General features: G+C 39.3%; 3 protein-coding genes across 9 annotated transcripts in view; 1 reads left to right on the forward strand and 2 right to left on the reverse strand.

The window, feature by feature from the left end:
- LOC129790123 (WD repeat-containing protein 19) overlaps window positions 1-23,189 on the reverse strand; it is an 829,031-nt gene that overhangs the window by 591,987 nt on the left and 213,855 nt on the right. The gene's annotated exons all lie outside the window — the stretch shown is intronic.
- Window positions 1-23,189, reverse strand: part of LOC129790155 (protein O-mannosyl-transferase TMTC2-like) — a 433,518-nt gene that overhangs the window by 63,902 nt on the left and 346,427 nt on the right. For both annotated transcript variants that reach the window (XM_055827506.1, XM_055827505.1), the window contains one exon: window positions 14,350-15,289. In XM_055827506.1, coding sequence (XP_055683481.1) covers window positions 14,350-15,289 — 940 coding nt within the window. The remainder of the gene's footprint in view (window positions 1-14,349; window positions 15,290-23,189) is intronic.
- On the forward strand, window positions 8,558-13,130 carry LOC129790152 (uncharacterized). 6 transcript variants are annotated; one of them, XR_008750536.1, is made up of 3 exons: window positions 8,558-9,252; window positions 9,335-9,752; window positions 12,859-13,130. XR_008750536.1 is itself a non-coding variant. In XM_055827502.1 (3 exons), the coding sequence occupies exon 3, from the start codon at window positions 9,937-9,939 to the stop codon at window positions 12,559-12,561; it is 2,625 nt and encodes an 874-aa protein (XP_055683477.1). In that variant the 5' UTR covers window positions 8,558-8,834; window positions 9,175-9,252; window positions 9,335-9,936; the 3' UTR covers window positions 12,562-13,130. The 6 variants fall into 6 exon arrangements, 5 of the variants coding, with proteins under 5 accessions (XP_055683477.1, XP_055683473.1, XP_055683474.1 ...); XM_055827502.1 differs by having other exon boundaries at window positions 8,558-8,834; window positions 9,175-9,252; window positions 9,335-13,130; XM_055827498.1 differs by having other exon boundaries at window positions 9,335-13,130.

The raw sequence follows: 23,189 nt of genomic DNA on the forward strand, positions 1-23,189 counted from the left end.
GAATTTGTGATAATTTGTCACTGCGGAAGCACATCCACAGTATGGTTCTTGTGAATAATTGATTAATCATTCTTAATAAAGTAAGGAAGGTATCTTATATAAGGAATTTATAGCCCCTATAGGAGGCATCGGGATAACAATGAGACGAGGGATTGCACAAAATTTATCAGCTGTCAATTCAAAATATCGTATAACATGGATTATATAGAGAACTTCGCGTGTCACGTGCCTAAATGGAAAAGATGGTGAAAAAATAATAAATTTTCAGTGAGAATTTGCTCCTTAAGGGCTCAGAGAGAGGCCTATATTCAGCATCTTCCCCCGCACCCATGAAATTGTCTTTCTCGCCTATATTTTCTTGTTTTTATTCCCATTTCCTGTCCCGTAGTACTACCCCTCACCCCCACACAAACCCTGTACTGGCATCTCCCCATGACGCTGAATACGTTTAAGGAATTTTTATTAAATCAATTTGTATTCGTACTTTCCACATAAATATTCAACAGAATACGAACAAATAACATGGAAGAGTGTATGGGATGACAGAAAAAGAGGAACACACCAAGGTATTTTGAAGGAGCTGGAGGGTGTATACCTGAGGTGGAAAGTGTGATAAAAAGTGAAGAAATATCTTTACGGAAAATGTGTACGACAGTCACCTAAATTTTCATTGTGAAAATGCCTTTTTGGTGAAGTCGCTTTTCACAATGGGCTCATGAATTATCCAAAAAAAAAAGAATACACTCCCCTCCCCAAAGCTTTCTTCCGCCAAATTTCAGCCCAATTGGAACACCATTGTATGTTTACCCCCGAGAAAAAATGGTTTATGACTTAAGTCCCTTAAATTGACATTTGGAAAGGAAAATAATGAATTAGATGGGAAAGTTTCTTTGAATAAAAAAAAGATTGAAAAGTTTCAAACGTAAATTTTAATTCGTTTTTAATTAAGAAGAATAGCACAAGAATCTTTGATCGCTCTGTCGAATTGAGACTCAAGTGATAACTAATTTGGATTCAACTGTCTTACTGGGACTCAAAAATACCTTATTAGAACAAAACTTTTGCCTAATGTGCACTCAGGTTTTTTTTTAACCTAATGTGGAACATTTTACATCTGATCTAGACTACAATACACGTAAAAAAGCCGTGAGTTTTACCTTTATTCAAAGATTTCCGGGTTTTTAAAAATATTTTTACATCCCCTTTACGGCTGCTTTTCGTTTTACCGAATCTGTTGTCTAGATTAGGTAAAAATTGCGTCTAAATTAGGCAAAAATTTGTCAAAAATTATACTCTCAATAAGACAGTCGAGTCCGAATTAGCCATTTTTAACGTGCAAATAAGACAATTTTTGTGTCCAAATTAATTTGATTAATTATTATTCTTTTGGAATTACATATCGATTAGCTCGATGAATTATATCACAAAAAGTGCAAAAAAAATGAACAAAAAGAATAATTACATAAAATCCATTTAATCTCCAAACTAAAAACTAACTTGGAATTACCGTATTTGTTCACCATTTAGGGCTTTCATGCGCTTAGTGGGTTTGATCTGCACCGAGTTGTAAGCTTTTGAAAGCTCTCGGACTCTCATGATTTCCACCCTTCGTATGTGTGTGTGCGAGGTGGGAGAGGGGGATGGAAAATGTGCAAAAGATGACGGCGTGATAAGTCCCGGAGCATAAATGTGTGACCAAAACAAACAGAGACATAGGAAGGCCAGCCCCCGTCTTTTGCACAACCCCTCAGCGGGTGTTGAAATGAATCCAGGGGTGGTTTGGTTGTGGAGTTGTTTATCGCACTGTGGGGGTGGTTTTGCCTGTGTGTGGTCATAAGCGCGGAATCCAGGGGATGGCTCATGGAAGAGACGAAGAGTTTAATGTGTATGGGATTAGGAGAAGCAAGATAAGAACTTGAAATGAGCTGCTTATTTGCAGCAATTTATCGCTAAATTCATTTGATATGAGAGCACCAAGGGGTGGGTGTGGGTGGCTGATGTGGAGGCGAGTTGTTTGCGGCAATGTAGAAGGTGGATGTACGAATACATTCACCAGAAAATTTCACCTCAAAATGGTTCACCATCATTTATTTAAAGGGCATAGAGGGAAGGTAATTCTGCAAATGACACGATGACCAGTCAGCTTTTCCCATCTATGCTATACACCCTCAAATTGGAAGAATTTATAAGAAGATTTTGTCTGGAATTTAAGCACTTTTTCAAGTTTTTTTTCCCTTTCGTCCGGCTGTTTAGGGTTCATTGGTTCATCAGAAATCATAAAATTGTCACCTGCAGACTACTGCAAAGTACCCCCTCTCTCTCTCTCTCTCCATCATAAATATTCAATTTTTTGACAATTTTGCAGAAAATGAGGAAGATCATAAAAACAAAATTCATCGGACTTATGCTTCATAATCCTTATGCAGCAGAAAAAAATTTTTAATGAGATTTAAAAATTTACCATTTAAGTGGTTTAAATAATACAAAAACCAAAATATTTAATTTGACACTCAATTGCATTTTTGTGTTTCGGTTTCAACGTGGTGTCAGCGGTGGGATTGTAGTATTGAAATTAAAAACAATGGAATCAAAATGAAATATTAAAGTTCTTTGACAAAATTCTAACCATTATAAACCCTGTGAATGTGGAAATCCACTTTCAACTCCAAATGCGAAATAATTCATTTCATGAGAACTTATAAAGAATTTAGCGTCATAAACTTTCAAATGGAATTTTATTCGTATTACTATACTCTCCATCTGGCAATAGTCTGAATGTTGCATTGTATGAAAGGCTTGGGAGGGGGTGGTGAGGAGTGTGGGAATTTGTGAAAGATTGCACATACCAATTGTGCATCCTGGGAAAGTTAACACAATTGCTGGACTTGCTCACTTCAGGACCTTCTTTGGCATTATAAATTTTACGCGAAACAATGCACTTCCCATTGGAAATATTCATATAGAAGAGAAACTGGAGTTTCGCATTTCTAACGAACAATACATACCAACTGGCCAAAAAGATAGTACAATAAATTTTATCCTCCCCCAGCTGATAAATGAAGTTGAAATTTTCTGGGCAGAAAATTTTCCCGCAGAATTTCTCTATGCCACTATCGGGGGAAAAGGCAAAATCATCTGCAGTGGAGCTTTTTGGCTTAATAAATGATAGAGTGTTTTGCCCCAGCTAGACTAGAACCTCAAATAAATTGAGAACCACACCGAAATCAGAATTTTCGGTGCAAAACGCGATGTACTACATAAAATTTATTTTTGATTAATTAAAGTCGCCTTGTTTACTATACATATCTACCTACCTATATTGTTGCTATATATGTATGTATATAATTTTAAAAAATATATATTGATCTTGTACGTTGAAATGAAACATTATTTCGCATAATGTGCAACATTAATATTATGTTTGATGGTGAAATAGGTCAAACTTTATAAAACAAGTATGTGTCACATAATTTCAACAAAAGCTCACACCTCGTTTATTATTTTGTACAATAAGTTAAACGATGCATAAATTTTATAAATATTATCCCAATAATATTTTCATATATACAGCCAGGAAAAGATGTCATGTTGTGAAATTTTCCAGACAAAATTTATGGTAATGATTCACGAGTTGTTTTTCATGAGGGGCGAGGGGAGGGCAGGTTGCAACATTATAATAACATTTCGATGAGCGCCTGATGATGTCGAAAATGCAAATGATAGAGACAACCTGTGGTGTGTATCAATTGAAATTAAATTGCAATAGACGCGTGCAAAATTACACCATTTAAATGCAAATTGCATTTCGCAATCTCTTCATATATGGTGGCGACATTTCAATTAACACAGAAACCCTGGGAAACAACATTGCTCTATTGTTCGCCCTATATATGCGAGAAAAGCTTCCGACGCAGAAGAATGCCATGGTATAAGGTGAAAGGTCGAACGAAAGTTTGTGCTTTCAATCAATTTGCACACCGCTCAAGGGCTCTCAATATTTTTCCCATCGACACCTGAAGTGGATCCCCGAGACAGGGCCTGGCCCCAATAGCCAAATGATGTATTGCTGAGCGATTCAGTTGTCTTTCCCATGGCTGTTTGTACTCAAAAAAAAAAGCTCCCGTGAAAAGCTTCGATGGATTTTACATACACAGCACCCATTTTGGTTGGTCTTATGGACCACTCTCTTTTTTTTTTTGCTCGAGGTGGAAGCATCAAACCCTTAGGATTTTCACTATATATAGCCTAGCAGATGGAAATATAGGGGAGGGTACCAACACCGTTTTCAATAATTCACCCATCCAAGTCGAAAGGGATTCGGATGCCGGGCAGAGATGCTCCCAATCTCCTCTCCCCCCGGAAACCACCGCAGACACGTTCGCCCCAGACCCATATCCTTCCTCCCAAACCATGCCCAACTTTCTCGCACACATACACACCCTATTGCCTCTTCCTTTGCCTTTTGTAACGCACAACGTGTTCAAGAGTGTTGAATTTAAATTATATGTAGTTTTTATTTAAGAAAAAAAATGAGCTTTTGTGGTTGATTTTCTTTCTTTAATGTTTTTTTTTTCTTGAAATTATTGTTCAGCATGTTTCCTTCAAAAATATTTTCTTACAACTTAATAATTTTGATTTAAGATTCTGACAGGTGATTGTTTTAGGATCGTTGTACCACTAAATATAAGACCCACTGTGGGGTCGAAAGCTCTGGCTCAAATGACGAAAAAAATTTACGATAACGAGCAACGTAAGGTATTTAAAAAAAAGATTTCTGGAAATTTTTTAAAGTATTTTAAACAGAATCAACCTCATAAACATGAAAATAAAATTCGAATAAAAGTCTAAATTGTACAAAAAAAATATATAAAATAAAATGTAAGAAACACAAAAACCACAAAGAAATTTTTAAGAATCTTAACTTTTCTTTCAATAACAAAATAATTTATAAATTCTAAGAATTTGCTGCTGTCTTGAATGGGATGCGCGCTAGTCTTGAAGGAAGCTTTCTCGAGGGGATGCCTTTTTCCTCGAATCCACCGCCACATAATAGAGAGTGTAGAATTCAAAATGACGAAGATATAATTGTATTTGAATAACTCGATTTTCGAGTATGTGGTGAATATCTTATTGCCATCGTCACTCCTCCGACCCGGAGCCATCATGCCCTCTCGAAAATATTGTATGGAGAAGCAACGAAAAGTTTTTTCTCCCACCCATCCACCCCCTCATGGAATATCCTTATCATTTTTTCACCGACACGGAGGTTTTATCGCGTGGCATGGGGATGATCGGAACATGGGTTCGTGGGAGCGCGCGCGCAAAAAAAAACGCCGATGGAGCACAATCGAAGAATGGATATGCTTATTAATAGGGGGTGAGATGTCGAAACGAAAAAAAAATTGTTGGCAAGATATCTGTTGATTTAATACAAATTTTCCTCCATCGAGGAATTTATAGAGTGGAAAATTCATCAATTATTCGTGGGGCTTTTTGTGTGTGTATATATGCGCGCACCGCAGAGAAAAAGGAACTGAATGGCGGGAAAAAAAACTACCCAACAACCAAATTTACTTTGCGTTTCACGTATTTGCTGTACGGGGACCATCCCTCTATAAGCATTCCACACAGTTTTGTTCTATTATTTCGTCACAGAGTGTCAACAGACTCTCCGTGGAGTGATGATAGCCGCCCCGAGAGTCTAGACACGAAGGACAAAATGGGAACATTGCTAATCAGATATGAGGATTACAAATGAAAAATAATAAATTCAGACACGTCACAATAATTAGTTAGGGGTGAGGCGAGAAACTTGAGAAAAAAGAGTAGTTTGTGGGGAATTATCACGCGATTCCCATCGACTTTACCCTTTTTTGCGACTTCCAACCCCACAGCACTGACTTCTTCAACTTTCCAAGACAAGAACGTTAGTTTTTTAATAAAATTATAATTCAAATTCACAAAATGGCAAACAGAATTTAAATTTAACTTGGACATTGATTTTTTTAATTAATTCATTTTATTGTCAATAATTATACCAACGTAAATTGAATTTTCATCATAACAGAGGGGAGTTGATGGAAAATTTATTATTGTTGATTAAAAATCCGTTTTTATGCAATTTTGACTGTTCCAATAAATATGTTATTTTATGACAACAGGAAAGACAATTATTTCAAATTTAATTTAATTTATTTATAAATAAAATTTTTAAACTCATTTTTATTTTCATTTTATTTACTACATTTGAGTAAAAAAGCACGTCTTTAAAAGTTAAGTAGTCAATGCTTCAACCCCTTCACATTAGCCGGGGATAGTCGTGCTGCGAATTGCACATGATTTTATTCAAGAAAACAACACAAAAAGAAACAAATCGTGAAAAGAGCCCCCTGAAATTCACCTTGAATGCCAAAAGCCTCGTTGTATGGAATTATCAACATAAAAGCCCCCTCAGGGGGCCTCTTGTCTCACAAATGGAGTTGTTGAACTATTAGGAATTAACATAAAAATGTACTTAATTGCTTAATAAAGCGTCAAGTGCAAAAAATGTCTAATTGTGACGAAGCATAAAATTCCCCACCGTGACAGGTGACCTTTCACCTCCCCATAGCACGTGAGCAGGTGGCACACGCGAAAAACCGAATGAAACAAAATAAAATAAAATAAAAAAAAAGTTTCAGCACAATAGAGCTTCCACGAGGAAACTTCCACCTGTGTGTAATCACAATCTGTTTATCACTCACAAATTACCCCCGTATGACCATCTATCGAACTATAAAGCATTATGGGGTTGGTACGTAATGCGGAGCTCCGTAAGCACCACACATAAATAACACATATACTGCTGTGGGGGCTTTATGTGCAAAAGCACAAAATACCAACGAGCAATTTATATTAATTTAATAGTAATGCATCTCTGTGTTGGGGTGGGCAAAATTTAATATACCACTTAATTTGCATAAACATTTGATATTTACAGTTCACACATATACACATTGTGCGCACTCCCCGCGCGCGTCCCCCTCTGTTGCGTCAACAAAACTTTCAGGAATGGATAGGTACCAACACACACACCCTCTACACCTCATGACCTTCTGTATGCCGCTGAGGAAAATCCAATTAGGAGCTTTTTTTTGCACGTAACATCGACGCCAGATGGGAATTTATTGGAAGGCACCATCGCGGTGAATGCAGAAGTATGTAAGTACATACCTACATGCCAAAGTTATATACGAGCATTCGCCTTCACTCAGTGCTTCAATTAAGGAACTTTTTAGGCAACAGCATGCCCAGTATTTGAACTAAAACGTAAATTTTTAAATAAACATTGAGTTTTATATACCATGAAATGTGAGGATGATAACTTTTAATTTGTTTTGGAAACATTTTTCATTTTTTTTTCAAAATTAGATTAGGCTAACTGGGTTTTATGGAATACCCCATTTCTAATGGAATGTCAGAAAATTTACATCAAACGTTAGATGAGAAATGTCAAACGTTGAACTAAAGAAATGTCAAATCGTAATTTAATCAATTGTCATTTTTTTTTAAATTTAAAAAAAATCTAAAAATACTTTTTTGAATAGATTTTTTGCCTTTCTGTCTATAAACGAAAAGCTTTCCAATACAGAAACGAGTAAACTCCTTTGTATTATTAAAAATGAAAAATTATCACCTTTTCAAAATCTATAATATAAAATTTTCCTATTCCAACTCACTTTTTCTATGTTCCAAAATACAAAAAAAAACATCCTCAATGGACGGGAGAATCGTATGCCCCCGCTCGTAACAAAGGTCACTTTGTGTGGCAAGAAGTTTTGAATTTGAAGCAAAAGAACATTTTCTAAAGCGTTGGGAGGGTCGTGAAGTGTTATAAATATTGTATCGGGGGGTGCAATAAAGCACACGAAATTACGACTGTGGTGCTAGAGCATTTGCCAAGAGAATGTATTCATTTACTTATTCAAGCACCGCCACAATCCATTGTGCATCAAAAGTAGCGCATAAATGTACATAGTTAATGGCGTTCCGAAGGGGTTGGTGCACGTGAATATCATATATTGTGGCCACAGAACATTGTAATGCTATTTGGGGTGTTTTTGGATCACGAATGGTGTCTTTTTCTCTCCCCCACCTCCCCCAGAAAGAACATATGGGGTGGTTCCTTTCTGGGGTTCAAATCAGTTGGGTTATTTTGTCGAGGTGGGATATAAAAAGCTTTTGATGGTGAATAAAATGTGTTTTGTGTTTATCCTTTTGCACCATTATTACATAAACTTAATGGCCCTTCTCTCAGTTTTGTATGTTTTGTACACTTTCAGCGACATATGGCGGTTTTACATATGCTACCACCGCGTCGCCTGCGCTGAAAATTTCACATAGCTCTGTGGCTTTAATATTTAAGTAACTGTCTCTGTGCGCTGTGTGTGATCAGAATTTTAGAAATCGACAGAAGGTTCATAAAGAAAATCTTTTGCAACTTTTCCTTTTTTTAGGTTTAACTCGTTTGATTTAAAGTTGTAAGGAAAAATATGGGAGCCGAAAAGGACCTTGTTAACGCACTTTGCACACAAAATTTGACAAACATGCGTCACAAAATAAATTCCACACAGCAATTAAAAGAAGAAGAAGAAGACGAAACAAAAACAAAAACATGCCAAAACTGTCAGAGTCACTTCCGGAAAAAATCACAAAGAGACTAACGTGCCAACACAAAGAGGAGCGAAAAAACCCAAATTTTCCTCCAAATCCAATTAATTCAGAAGGACGAAGAAGTCAAAAATTTTATTGTCCTTCAACCCGGACACATACATCCATCCACACAATCATTACAGGTGACGAGACAACACAGCTCACACACCATTCACACAACATAGAATCAACATCCACACAATCATTACAGGTGACGAGACAGCACAGCTCACACACCATTCACACAACATAGAATCAACATCCACACAATCATTACAGGTGACGAGACAACACAGCTCACACACCATTCACACAACATAGAATCAACATCCACACAATCATTACAGGTGACGAGACAACACAGCTCACACACCATTCACACAACATAGAATCAACATCCACACAATCATTACAGGTGACGAGACAGCACAGCTCACACACCATTCACACAACATAGAATCAACATCCACACAATCATTACAGGTGACACACAGCGCACACAACAGTCACACAACAGTCACACAACATAGATTCAAACTCCATTCCACACACTCATTACAGGTGAGTGTATATTACACATTTACCTTAACATTTTATGGTCCTTCGAGCCGGATACATACATCCATCCACACAATCATTACAGGTGACGAGACAACACAGCTCACACACCATTCACACAACATAGAATCAACATCCACACAATCATTACAGGTGACGAGACAGCACAGCTCACACACCATTCACACAACATAGAATCAACATCCACACAATCATTACAGGTGACGAGACAACACAGATCACACACCATTCACACAACATAGAATCAACATCCACACAATCATTACAGGTGACGAGACAACACAGCTCACACACCATTCACACAACATAGAATCAACATCCACACAATCATTACAGGTGACGAGACAGCACAGCTCACACACCATTCACACAACATAGAATCAACATCCACACAATCATTACAGGTGACACACAGCGCACACAACAGTCACACAACAGTCACACAACATAGATTCAAACTCCATTCCACACACTCATTACAGGTGAGTGTATATTACACATTTACCTTAACATTTTATGGTCCTCCGAGACCTTGGTCAACCAATTTGAGTTGACTCGGAAGCAGCGCTAAATGATTACAGTCCTCGTTTAGAAATTGCTCTGCCAAATATTTAATATCCCCCGAGTTCCTAGTTTTTTGCAAAGTAAGGGCATAATTCATTCGACATGCCTTTAGCGGAGAAGAGAATCACCCTTAAAGGGCACCTCACAAGAATCGAAGCATATGTGGAAAGGGTCACTACTGAGCAACAGGTGGTCACAGAGGTGGATGTACAGGGGAATCTTACCAAGCTTAAAGACATTGAAGTACAGTTGCAGGTGGTGCATGAGTCGTTAGTTGCAAGCAAGACAGCTAAGGAAAATGAAGCAGAAGAGCACGCTCTTTTGCAGGCAAGAATAGAGCGACTTACATCTCAGCTGTTGCAATTATTGAGTCAATGCGAAGACCCGGAGGAAGATGAAGCTAAACAGGAGGGTCCACCGGTGACTATCCATGAACCACAACAAGGGCCCTCAGCATTTCATTCTATTCCTGAATCCCTTACGAATAAACCCCTCTTTTCCACTTCGGACAATGTTCCTTGGGAGCCCCATGCGGGACCCTCCCGACTACATACCCCAATACCTCAAACCATGCAACCGAACCTTATTTCGCTGGGAGAAGTGCTCAATCGTCTCGTTGAGTTTCAAGCGGGAGCGGAAATGAGGAACACAAGACTCCTGGACAAAATTGGAGAGGCACTTCTTAGTGGAACTCAAAATCATAACCACGCACTCCCAAGACTACCAACCCTTTCCCTTCCTGAGTTTTCTGGTGAATATACTGCATGGCAGCATTTCAAGGACATGTTCACCACCATGGTAGACAGAGACAGTAGACTAAGTCACGTCCAAAAAATGCAATACCTTATGATGTCGGTGAAGGGAACTGCCAAGCGACTGATTGAGGATTTGGCGGTGTCAGCAGACAATTATGCCGTTGCTTGGAACGTGCTTTTGTCACACTATGAAGACCAGGCTGCCGTTGTTCACCACCATGTCCAGAAGTTCTGCAAGATGGCAACGGTTACCAATCCAACCCCGGCAAGCTTCATGGAACTTTATACCACAGCAAATTCAGTGCTGAACTCACTGGATGCCATGAGCGTGTCTAGCAGAGATCCATGGGTCATCTATTTGTTGCTTAACAAACTTGATCAGGAGACGAAAGTCTTATGGTCTCGCGAGATAACCAGCAACTCTCCTACCATTCCAGAATTCATGCAATTCTTAAAAAACCGCATGAAATCCATTGAACGATGTCACCCAATAGTGTCCAAGGGAACCTCAGCTCCAACTAGACCGAGTTCAACAGTACCATTTGGCACCAGGGGGTCCAACAGCACAGTCATGGCATCCACATCCGCCAATTCCACCGCTCGATGTCATGCATGCAACCAAACAGACCACAAGATTTTTAGATGTCCCATATTTACAACAATGGCTCCCAACGACCGCCTAGAATTGATTCGCAGCAATAAACTCTGCCGCAAATGTCTCACAGATACTCATCAGATCAAGGAATGTACATTTTTCGCATGCAGGAAGTGTGCAGGACCTCATAGTACGCTTCTTCATGACGCATTTGCGCTCGCTACTCCTCAACCAACATTGAACACCGCAGCCGTAGCCACAGTTGATCAAGTCGCCGAAGATGACGACACACAATCCCAGGGATCTCAAACGCATGAGAATGTGGAGCAATCAGCAGTGCTCGTTGGTTCGTCCACCTCCTCTAAGTCGGCCAGAAGAGTCTTCCTGGAGACGGCTGTAGTCAGAATCCTCGATAAACATGGGAACCTGGTTCAGTGTAGAGCATTACTGGACTCGGGTGCACAGGCAAACCTTTTGTCGCAATCCTTTGCACAAAGACTGAAGCTGCCCTTCTCAGGCTCAGACACGGTGATCGGTAGTGCAGGCGCAGGAACAACCCAATCAAAATATGAAATGAAATGTGTGGTGAAGCCGCGAACCAATCAGGAAGTTAGCTTCACACTGATGTGTCAGATTGTCCCATCCATCCTACAACAGAAGCTTCCTAATTGGGAGGTTAACACCCAAGACATTCCAATCCCAGACGAACTGATCCTGGCCGATCCCGCATGGCATGTGCCACAGGGGATTGACTTACTAATAGGAAATGAATTCTACAATGATATATTAACCCACAATATAATCCGTTTGGGCACCGGACTTCCGATCATGAAGGAAACCCAATTTGGATGGGTAATTTCAGGAGCCCATCGGAATCAAATGCCAGCTCAACAAACTGTATGCATGGCTGCCACTGTTTCAACACCAAGGGAGGTTCTATATGCAGGTTCTCCAACGGTACCTCGTCAGTCTCCCAGTCAAAACCAGCGTCATCCAGTAAACCCCAGACGTCAATCACAAGACCTGAAAGATGAGATTTCTCCACGTCTCCACGGGAAAGTGACCCCAAGGGTCAGATCCAATCTAAACATTTCACATCACCAAGTTATTAGGAACCCACCTGCAGAATACAAGACAAGGACGATAGTCAACACCAACTGGAAGTCACATGGCGCTCTCTCGTTCAAGCTGAGAAGCGCAAGGCACAGATTGTTAGCATTTGGAGACATCAGCATTGTGCGTGGTGACGCAAACTATCAAGCAATCAGCAGCGCAAGATGGAACCAGAAAGATGCACAATCTCTGGGAGCTCGTTGGCAGGAAGATAACTCCCCATCATCAGTCATGATGGTTGAGGGACTATCGCCCTCAGCATAGGCCCCCCCCCAGCATGTTAACGCACTTTGCACACAAAATTTGACAAACATGCGTCACAAAATAAATTCCACACAGCAATTAAAAGAAGAAGAAGAAGACGAAACAAAAACAAAAACATGCCAAAACTGTCAGAGTCACTTCCGGAAAAAATCACAAAGAGACTAACGTGCCAACACAAAGAGGAGCGAAAAAACCCAAATTTTCCTCCAAATCCAATTAATTCAGAAGGACGAAGAAGTCAAAAATTTTATTGTCCTTCAACCCGGACACATACATCCATCCACACAATCATTACAGGTGACGAGACAACACAGCTCACACACCATTCACACAACATAGAATCAACATCCACACAATCATTACAGGTGACGAGACAGCACAGCTCACACACCATTCACACAACATAGAATCAACATCCACACAATCATTACAGGTGACGAGACAACACAGCTCACACACCATTCACACAACATAGAATCAACATCCACACAATCATTACAGGTGACGAGACAACACAGCTCACACACCATTCACACAACATAGAATCAACATCCACACAATCATTACAGGTGACGAGACAGCACAGCTCACACACCATTCACACAACATAGAATCAACATCCACACAATCATTACAGGTGACACACAGCGCACACAACAGTCACACAACAGTCACACAACATAGATTCAAACTCCATTCCACACACTCATTACAGGTGAGTGTATATTACACATTTACCTTAACAGACCTAACTTTAAACCAAGCCAAAGTTTTTATTTATTAATTTTTTTTAAAAGAAATTCATTAAAATCTATTAAGTAAACTCAAACCTTTCACCAATTTATTTGGCGGGAAAATTCGGAAAATTCATTTGGCACAGGCTTGAAACTTTCTTCTTTACCTACCAAAATCTAAAGCAATGGCTCATGTTAAGCTTTAGCATAATGCCAGCAGTGTGAGGGCGATATTAGTGTATTCATGACCCATAGTAAAAATATTAGGGAAAACATAATTATTTTTCTATTTCCACCCCTCATCTTGATTAGCCCTTGTGTGAAGATTAAATTCCCTATGAGGGGTTAGTTCCATCTGGGGAGCTCAAATAGTGGTGTGCAATAAAAGCTTATTGAGATGCTTTCTGTGCACAGTACGGGGTAAATTCTATTGTGGAAGGCAAGCAGAAAAAAAATGGTAAAAGTCATTAGTGGAAGATTTCCTTTCTATCGCGTGCATCTTACACAGAGTTCCCTGGTAGCACTAATTTCCCTATTAAATACAATTAAGGTCGTCTCACGGTCTTCCAAGTCAGCTCAACACCCACTCTACTATGACTCAAGCAGAGGAGGTGACCCTAATACACCCGCCGTGGCTACAAATGTGGGTCAATTAATACCCTGGCAATCCGGATGAAATAAATAGTGTTTCAGTTAATTGAAATGCTATTTCGAAAGTTCCATTCCCCATGAAACTCAATTCCCAGCCATGGAATTTGCATGCAAAGTCTTCTCAAATGTTGGGTATGGGAGGATTTTCGACTAGGTTTTCCGATAACCATTTTGTAATCAATGCGATTGCTTTGGTTTGGCTTATACAGGAAAATTGGTGATGAAATAAGGGAAGGGGGAGAGGGAGGAAAAAGGAGCAACATGTCCCCTTTCGTCCCTTCTGCGCTAGAACATCAATAGAGAGAAGGCAAAGTCTCCACAAAGTCATTAATTTCGCACACGAGACTTGTAGGTTGCTTTTCAAAATTGTAACTAATACAGGTAGAATTTCAAAAGCTTTTACCTTTTGGCGGAATCACATCAATTGCACTGCGGTAGAGGCTCTCTTCGTCGTGCCAGTCCTTATTTCTGATTACTGTCCTAAAGCAAAAGACACTGAGCACCACACACAAAAACACAGTCACTGTCATTCGTTGTCTCTGCTGCCCACGTAGCCTCGAGGCAGCACTCCTTTTCCGTGGCACTGTTGTTGCCACAGCAGCATGCACTGGTGCATCTAGCACATGCCCAGCTGCCAAGCCGGCTAACAGGCAGGCACCCACACTGGGTAGGTAGAGAATTCGCTCAGCCACGACGAAGCCCACGTAGAAGAAAAGATTGGTCGCAGGCAGGAAGGGTAGCACTAGCAGGGCAATAGCCATTAGGATTGCAAAGCTAGGTCGTGGCGGAGCAAAAGGTGCCGCTGGGCTGCTAGGTTCACAGGCACATGGCACCACGGGGATGTTGTTGTTGTTAATTGCACGACACGAACTTGAATGTCGTACAGTTAGCGTCTGTTTGCAGACGACACACAAACAGTCAGTCTTGGGTGTGCCAGCAGCAGCTGCGGGCTTCTTGCGCGGCGTACGGGCTTTGCGACGATGCGTGGCTGCAGCCGTTGGTGTTGATGCAGCACACGCGACGGTTTTCGTGCAACGCCATAATGTGTGGCAGAGTGTTGTGTAGAAGCCACAGGCAAGGATTGCACGTGGATCTAGGAAATTCGTGATCCGTGGAATGGCTTCCATGCCCCAGTCAAAGCTGAGGGTTGTAGGCAGCAGTAGAAGACGAAAATTGAAGAAGGGCAAGTAGCTAAAAGTTAGGAAGCGCGTCCATATTGAATTAACTTTTGCCGTTGGATTGTCCGCTGCGGAGAATTGAGTCATTGGTGTTGGAAGCCGAAGTCTTAGGTGAACAATACTGGCTAGCACGACGCTCAGAATCACGAGGGAGCGCATTCGATTCTGAAAAAGGAACAAAAAAAAATGGTTTGAAATTTAAAATTGAATTCTTTTCTTTCTTTGCCGTTAGTCTCTATTTCCATGCATAGCCATAATTCATAATTTACTTATGTAGTAGCTGCTATAAATTTAGCCGAGAGTCCAATGTACAGGAAGACAAACATTTTGGGACACAAGATGGTTGAAAATTTAAATTATTTCACTGCAAAATACGCAACCCACATAGCAGTACTATGATAACAATACTGTATCAACCCTTGGGCGCTCCCCTATTTTCCCGGTGATTCACAACTCAATGGAAATTACTTCCGCCACTTATACCATCCACCCCCGCGGCGGTCACATACTATTTGTACGCATTTGCGATTCGCAACCCCGGAGCGAGTTCACAACTCCGCTGATCCCAAACCCCTAATTTATCAGGGCTTCCCAGCTATATGGTTAGGGTTTTTTGCCATTTATGACTGAAGAGCTTCTGCACACGGCAGACGGGAGAGGGGCCAAAACGTAGCTAAATACCCGCTCGCCGAAAGGGGAGAAATTTTCCAGCATTGTGATGAATGTCTTTAGCACATCATTTTCCACTTTAGCCACCACCCCATTGTGCCCGGAAAATTCATCGCCCATCGGGGAGTGAATGCAAAAGTCATGTAACGCACAGCCTTTTATAGTTGCTTGTTTCCATTGGGGGTTTTACGTGTTTTGTGTGCGAATGCTGCAAATGGAACATGAATAATCCTCAAGAGTTGCAAACGCAATTAGAGTTTTCCTTACAGGAGAAATATGTATGTTACTCCGCTTATTTAGGAGGAAACCTTCAGAATGTACCTACATACATTCCAGCTAGAAGTTAAATTATATTCTAAGAAGGAAAAGCGTTATTGTATTTTAAGGAAGTGGTGGGTGAAATTCACTACTAAAAGTCTAGCCTAAGTTTCTTTTGTAAGTCTTTAGTTTTTTTTACGTTTTCATGTTAGGCTTAGATTTTTTGTAAGCTATACCTAGTTTTTTAGGCTAAACCTATTTTTTTAAACCAGACTTTAATTTTTTAAGTTAGCCTTAAGTTTTCAAGCATGCCTAATTTTTTAGGCTAGACCTTAGTTTTCTTAAGACAGCTTTTATTTTTTTTAATTAGACTTAAGTCTATATTTTTTAACCAAACTATAGTTTTTAGATCGGATTTAGGTTTTTTAAAAGTTAGGGGTTAAGTTTGTGGCCAGATTAGGATTGAATCCAAAAATAGATTGAGCCTATCTTAAACTTTAAAACATTAAAAACCTAATTCTTAAAAAAAAATCTGACTTAAGAAATAAACTAGGCCAGACTCAGTAAGTAGTGATTTATTAAATCAGTTGAATGGAGCCAATGGAGCATTGGCAAATATCTTAACCACTATAATACATTCAATAAATCTTCTCGAGTAACTTAAACAATTTTAAATGATTTATTTCGTGTTTTACATTCAACAAAAGACAATGATTTAAAACATTAAAATCTTAACAACTCAAATGGGGTAAGTTTCGTCAAAGAGATCTCTTCCTTGATCTCTTCTCACACAGTACTCTCATTAAAGTTTTCCCGTTGTTTTCAACAAAAGTCTCTTCGGAGCTTTTCTTAGTGTCGCAGCAGTATATACTTACTTAGGAACAAAAGTATATGCGGAAGCTTTAATTAATATTACTAATAAAAGTCCGCAAGGTAGACATTACTCTCGGATGGTAATCTGTCCAGAAATTTGCTTGCAAGAAAACCACCATTCTCCACACCAGAAGATTCCTCTATTATATACATAGCATCGTCTCTTCCCCCCGTGGGAAGTGTCACGTGAGGTTTGCGAGAGAAAGTTGCATTTAGGGGGGGTGGTGGTGGTGGTATGAGGGATAATGGAGTCCCAAAGTCGTGGTGTGTGGCACAAATGCGATAAGGGATGAGCAATTAGGTGGTGTGGCTTTTGTTTATTATTATTTGCAAGGATCCCGAGGCACCTAAGAGGGGTGAAAATGATGGTAAAAGTCTCTCAAGATTTTCAATGGAGGTCATTGCCGTGGCAACTGAAACACCCTTCGTTGATTTATTTGCGACGGAAAAGGATTCCCATGCCACACGTAGGATTTACTCTCTCCCTCTCTTTCTACCCCTCTCAGAAATTCCATCTTCTGGGAGCAACAAAACCACTAACTTATGGATGGGGCTGTACCCGCTTATATTGGGGATATATACAGTGAGGAAATTCTGTGCCTTCCATATTCATATTATGGTGCCACCGTGGGTACACCCCCTGACTCCCATGGGGGAAATTGCCAACTGGTACAAGCGATTTGACCTGTTGTTGTGTGGCCCCACAAACCTCCATTAGAGCTCGTATAGTCTGGTCCAGTAACAAAAGTATCACGCAAGAAATCTCACATTATTCGCATTCGGAGTGTTATTACTGCGCTATGGGGTTTATATTCTTCACATATAGGGGTTTCCCCCTAGAGATTGTCTTTTGGGGGTGGTTTTGGGGACAATTTTCCTAAGTTCAGATTAATGAAGGAAGACGGAGGAATTCTTTCGGCAAAAGTATCTCAATTCTTTAAGGAATTGCTAGAGAAATTGTGTCAAAATCTACATTCACAGAAATTCCCTCTACACCTAAGGATCTGCGTCTTCAAGAAAACTGAGGAAGAATTTTTCTTTGCTCTACATAATTTTCTCAACAGACTCTCTTACATAAGTAATAACTTTCATGAAGAAATTCAAATTCTTAATTACTCACTTCTTTTTTCTTTTTAATCTCCCATTGCTATTCTTTCTTTTTATCAACATATTATTCCTTTCGGCCATCAACCATTATCTTTGAATGTCATAAGGAGTGGAGGACAAAGAAAATTATATTTAAAATTCTACTCAGAAAATTCATTCCCAGATACGTTATACCATTCACAAGTGGAGAGAGCTTTCTCATGAGAAAAAAAAGCTCACAAACTTCTCCTTTGTGGCTTTCTCGTGCACGGCAAAAGTGAAAATGTCTCCGTTTGTGTGTAGAAATGGTCTCAAGTTGGAGAGACAAAATCTATGTATATATGTATGTACTTCATTATAATTCATACATTTTCCTCATCCCCTCCCCACGGTACCCATGTTGAAATTCAAATTGTCTCTAATCCTCATTGTCTCACGTGGAATTTCTCAATACTTAATTCATTCCCTTTTCGCAAAATCCATTCAGAGATTTCCATCTGTGAGAATGATTTTCATTTTCCCGGCAAGCGCACCCCCAAAGTGGGACATACAATGGGGGTAGATGGAATTTTCCGTTTTCACAGCAACTTCAAAAGGATTGACAATGAGGATGGAGCTTCATTTGCTGGAACAATGGGGGAGTTCTTTTCACTGCGAAAACACCATGAATTTCCTTCTGAAATGACACCCCCAAGGTGAAAATTAAATTTAATATTTTGAAAATCATTATGCACTGTGCTAACATAAAGTTCTCCATTTTCATTTGTTGTAGCCAAAAATGGGAAGAAATGACTTAATTTGGATGCAATGCCGGATAGATGTAATTAGGAGATTAGTTTTTGAAAGATTAAAGTGAAAACTAAATTAAAGCAAAGCGAAATAATTAATTTGATAAAAGAATAATAAATTGTTAGATTTGTTTTTCTAAATATTTAAGAAATATTAAAAAAAAAAATTAAATTTAGGATTAAATTTTCGGATTCCTTAAGTCAGATCTTAGTTATCTGTACTAGGCTTAAGTTCGTTAAGCTAACCAAATGTTTTGTCAGGCCTGGGTGAAGTTTCTTAAGTCAGCATAAAATTTTTAAGTTCTTGACCTATTTTTTTTCAACTAGACTTAAGTATTCTAGACTAGTCTTATATTCTCTTTAATTAAGCTTTAGTTCTTCAAGGACTTAAGGCTTTAAGGTCAGACTTTTAAGGATAAAGATAAGATCAAGCGGAATTAGGATTGAATGTATCTTTACTTAAAGTTGGGCTTCAGAACTTGAAAACTTACTTAGAAATAGTTTATAGAGGATATCAAAAAAATCTAACCCATTTAAATTTTCATTTTTCGGGATATGATTAGATTTTTTTTTTAATTTCTTGCAAATTCTTATTTCAAAATCATCTTAAAAAGTCAATCGAAGTTAAAATCATAAGAAAAAACTAAATATAAATAATTAATCTAATCGGCTAATAAAACCAAATTATGCTAAATGCTTCTGTAAAATTTTGCAACATATTTTTAATACGTTTTATGCGATTTTTTCTAAAATAAAACAAAACAAAAAATCAAAAAGAGTTTGCGAAAAATATGTCACAACTCATTTTATCTCATAGATCAATTATCCATGGATTTTATGCGTTAGCTGTGCAGCGAGAGATTTTCATTGGATTATTTTTGGCATAGCATCGAATATTAAATTTTTATTTCAATTTTGCTTTCGTGGATTGTTTTAGAGTATTACACAGAGAAATTAATGAGAGATGAAATGGATCACACATCAAAAAATTAGTTTTTGTTTTTTTTTGTGAAATATCCATTAGTATTTCGTCCTTTTAGGGCGTGATTTTTTTTGGCAAGAGAAAAGCAGACTTCATGTGCAATAAATTGGAAAAAAATGTAACACGATAAAAGTGGTGCTCGAAACATCAATAAAATTTCATTAAAAAATCGAAATTCAAAGCGGTGTGTGAAGCAGAGATATACGGTAGGAATAACATAAAAATATATATGGATGATGCAGGTGTGGGGGAGACGAAATCAAATAATGCGGGGGAGGGTGGTGTTTCTTTTACACCCCACAAAGCACCCCTCGGTGGATTCTTTTTTTTTTTCAATGAATGGTTGAGTGGGTTTTAAAAATTTACTCCCACTTTGGCTGGTGTGTCCCTGTAAGTAATAAACTTTGATGGTGGAATGTGGCATCGAAAGCTTAACTGGAGCACATTTATGGGGCACCACAGTGCTGGAAGGGTGGGGGGTGAGCATCATCATGATTATAATGGTTCCTCTTCGTGGTCGTGACTGACAAAGTGCTCCTTCTCATGGTGCTGTATTTGCTATAAAATTTGCCCTTTGATCTCTCTGCGCTCTACAACCGACCCCCACGCTTCTGTGAGCTTCCAAAGCACCCCCAAAGTCTTGGAAGTGGGATAATGGGGTGGTGGGATGGTTGGTTGGTGGTGTTATGTTGCATAGCACAAAAACAGAAACATCAAATATAATTGGTTTCCATGAACAACGTTCGACACATGTCGGTTGATGTCTCCCCTCGCACATCACATCCTTGCAATCCCCGACTCATTGTTGCTACGAAGCGATGGGTATAATGACGATGGTGCTATACCTATGTTGTTCCCATAGTATCACCCGCCGATACACTTAATTAATGGATACGTTGACTCTCTCTCGGTCCAATAAATCGGTTAATACAACGAGGGTTAGATTGAAGAAAGAAATCAAAAAGAGGGATGAAGCGAAACATTGCACATTGGCGACGGGAAGTTCACTGCCGTTGGTTCAAATTCCATGTATGCTGGCGCGAATTAGGGGAGAAGGGGGTTGTATCCATTGTAAAATGACCTTTTAAACGTTTTCTCAATTTTTTCCCTCTTTATTTAGTTTTTTTTAACGTTTGAATGCCTTTTAACACAATGAGGCGTCACTCTGAATTGTTGCCGATATATTTTTCCTTCAAATGAGATTCCAATTCCCCAGCTCATTTATCCACAGAGCATCAAGCAGAGCATCCATGTCCCAACTTACAACAAAACAAAAAGCCTCGTCCTCATCAAATTCCACCATCGTCCTGCAAATAGTCTTAAAGTCGCTATGGATGGAATAGCAACAGATAACGTGTTTATGGCTCTTCGTTTGGTATTACCGTCCCTGATAATGTGTTGTATCATTAAACAAATTGAATCGGGAGCACATTCAATATTGTGCTCTTCCGCCCTTTTTTGGCCACTTTTTCCCTTTGCGCCTGACCTTTGCGCGAAAATGGAAATCGATGGTGGAACATCCGAAAAAAAACCCCATTGGATGCTCCGAGGCATCTCATTGATGATTCCCATTCCAAAGAGCATCGCTCCTCGTTCCTTTACCCAACAATGTTCGGCGGGAGCTCTTTCCACCCCCCATCCATTCGTCCGCACTTCCAATTCTATTAGGTCGTTCCCTTTCGTGGATTTCTCTGCCATGGCCTTTGAGGGAAAACTTTTAAATTGATCAAATCCTCCAGCGATGATCCCGCACTGCGCCACCCTGTTTTCCTTCATGGCAAGAGGGGGAACACGTCTGGGCGGATTTGCTACATCAATGTACCATTGCAAGTCTTCCTCATCTTTTAATCCTCTGAAGATCTTTACGTCTTTCATCAGGCATATTAAAAAAAATCTATTTGAACGATTTAGTGAGAGAGCAATGTATGCAATTTTCAAAATCAAACTCAAAGACTCACGTGGAAAATTTAGAAATATAAAATCATCCTAAAAAGCTACAAAATTTAGTGCAAAAAAATGATCTCTAAAGGTTTTTAATTAAATCAAAATAAACTCAGAAACCCCCAACCTCAAATACTTTAGCAGAAATAATAAACTCCACCCCATAGACTATATTTTGTCAATCATATGAAAGATTTCTGTAAGCTTCCCAGATAAGCTCCCCTTGCTGACATCCCTCACATTGACAAACTAAGGGAGAGAGATATTGAAAAAAATAATCCGGCAAAAGAACAACAAAACATCACCAAAAGGGATGGGAGTATTTGGTGATTTTCTTTTGTGAATCCCTAATACACATTCGGAGTGGCTCGAAAAAGCTCCCTCAAGAGCTACGGATTTACTATTTTTGTATGATTTTTTTTCTGTGTCCCTGCAATATAGCGTCCTATTGAATAAAATTCATATATAGCTAAAACTTTGTCCTGTAAGAATGAAAAATTTATATCCCCTACCCTCCAATGGAGGTCAATGAATTTTCCCGTGAAGCATTCACAGATGCTTGAGAAAATTTCTTTACTTTTCCGGAAATACAGAGAATGGTTTTGTAAAAAAAAACTTCAGTTTTAATAGCAATTTGTCTCTTTTTCGCTCACTTCTGCACGAGTTGTTCAAATTCACATTAAATGACCAGCAAATGGCAATTCAATGGAGGGCAAAGTGAAATTGGACGCTTATGCTTTGCCCATATATCACGGCAAGAGGGGCAATTCATCAGGAAAATGCCAAGAGAAATTCGGGTGAGCACAGCTGAAATTCTCAAGCATTTTGCCTTTTCCTCATCGTGTCGTTTCCCATCTGTGTGGAAGATTCGTATTTGAAGGCACGATGAAGAAAAAATTGCAAAAGTGGGTCAATCAGCGTGTGTGATGAAGTTTTATTGAATTATTAATTCTTTCTCACTTGGGAAGTTCAACTTTTGTGCAAAAGTTTCCACATCCCGTATTTTTCATCCTTGAGGTGAAAGTAATTCGAGATAATTTGGTAGATCTTGTGGTTGGGGCGGAATAAATTTGCATCACCAGATTTCTTGCATTTTCCCATTTTCTCCGATTTATGCATCAACATCGCACCCGAAAGGGAATCCAATCAATCTGCATTGCAAGAAATGTTGAGAGAGACGAACAAAAAAAAAGAAATCTGGGAAATTCTATCACCCTGTGGTGGGGGTATGACGATGGAGGACAGGGTGAACCAAACAGCGGGATCACTTTCATGGGAATGACACAGTTGTGGCCATAAATTATGGAGTGGCACCCACATGCGGAGAATACAATTTTGAGATCAATTTCGGAGACAAGTGAAACTTCATGGGGAAGTGGGCAAAGCACGTGGGAGTAGATCATGGCGCACAGCCCCTCCCGAGACTCACTTAAATGGACTCAACAGGGCTGCGATGTGGGTAGAGTTT

This window comes from Lutzomyia longipalpis, chromosome 2, assembly GCF_024334085.1.
Source record: "Lutzomyia longipalpis isolate SR_M1_2022 chromosome 2, ASM2433408v1".
NCBI classification, from domain to species: Eukaryota; Metazoa; Arthropoda; class Insecta; order Diptera; family Psychodidae; genus Lutzomyia; species Lutzomyia longipalpis.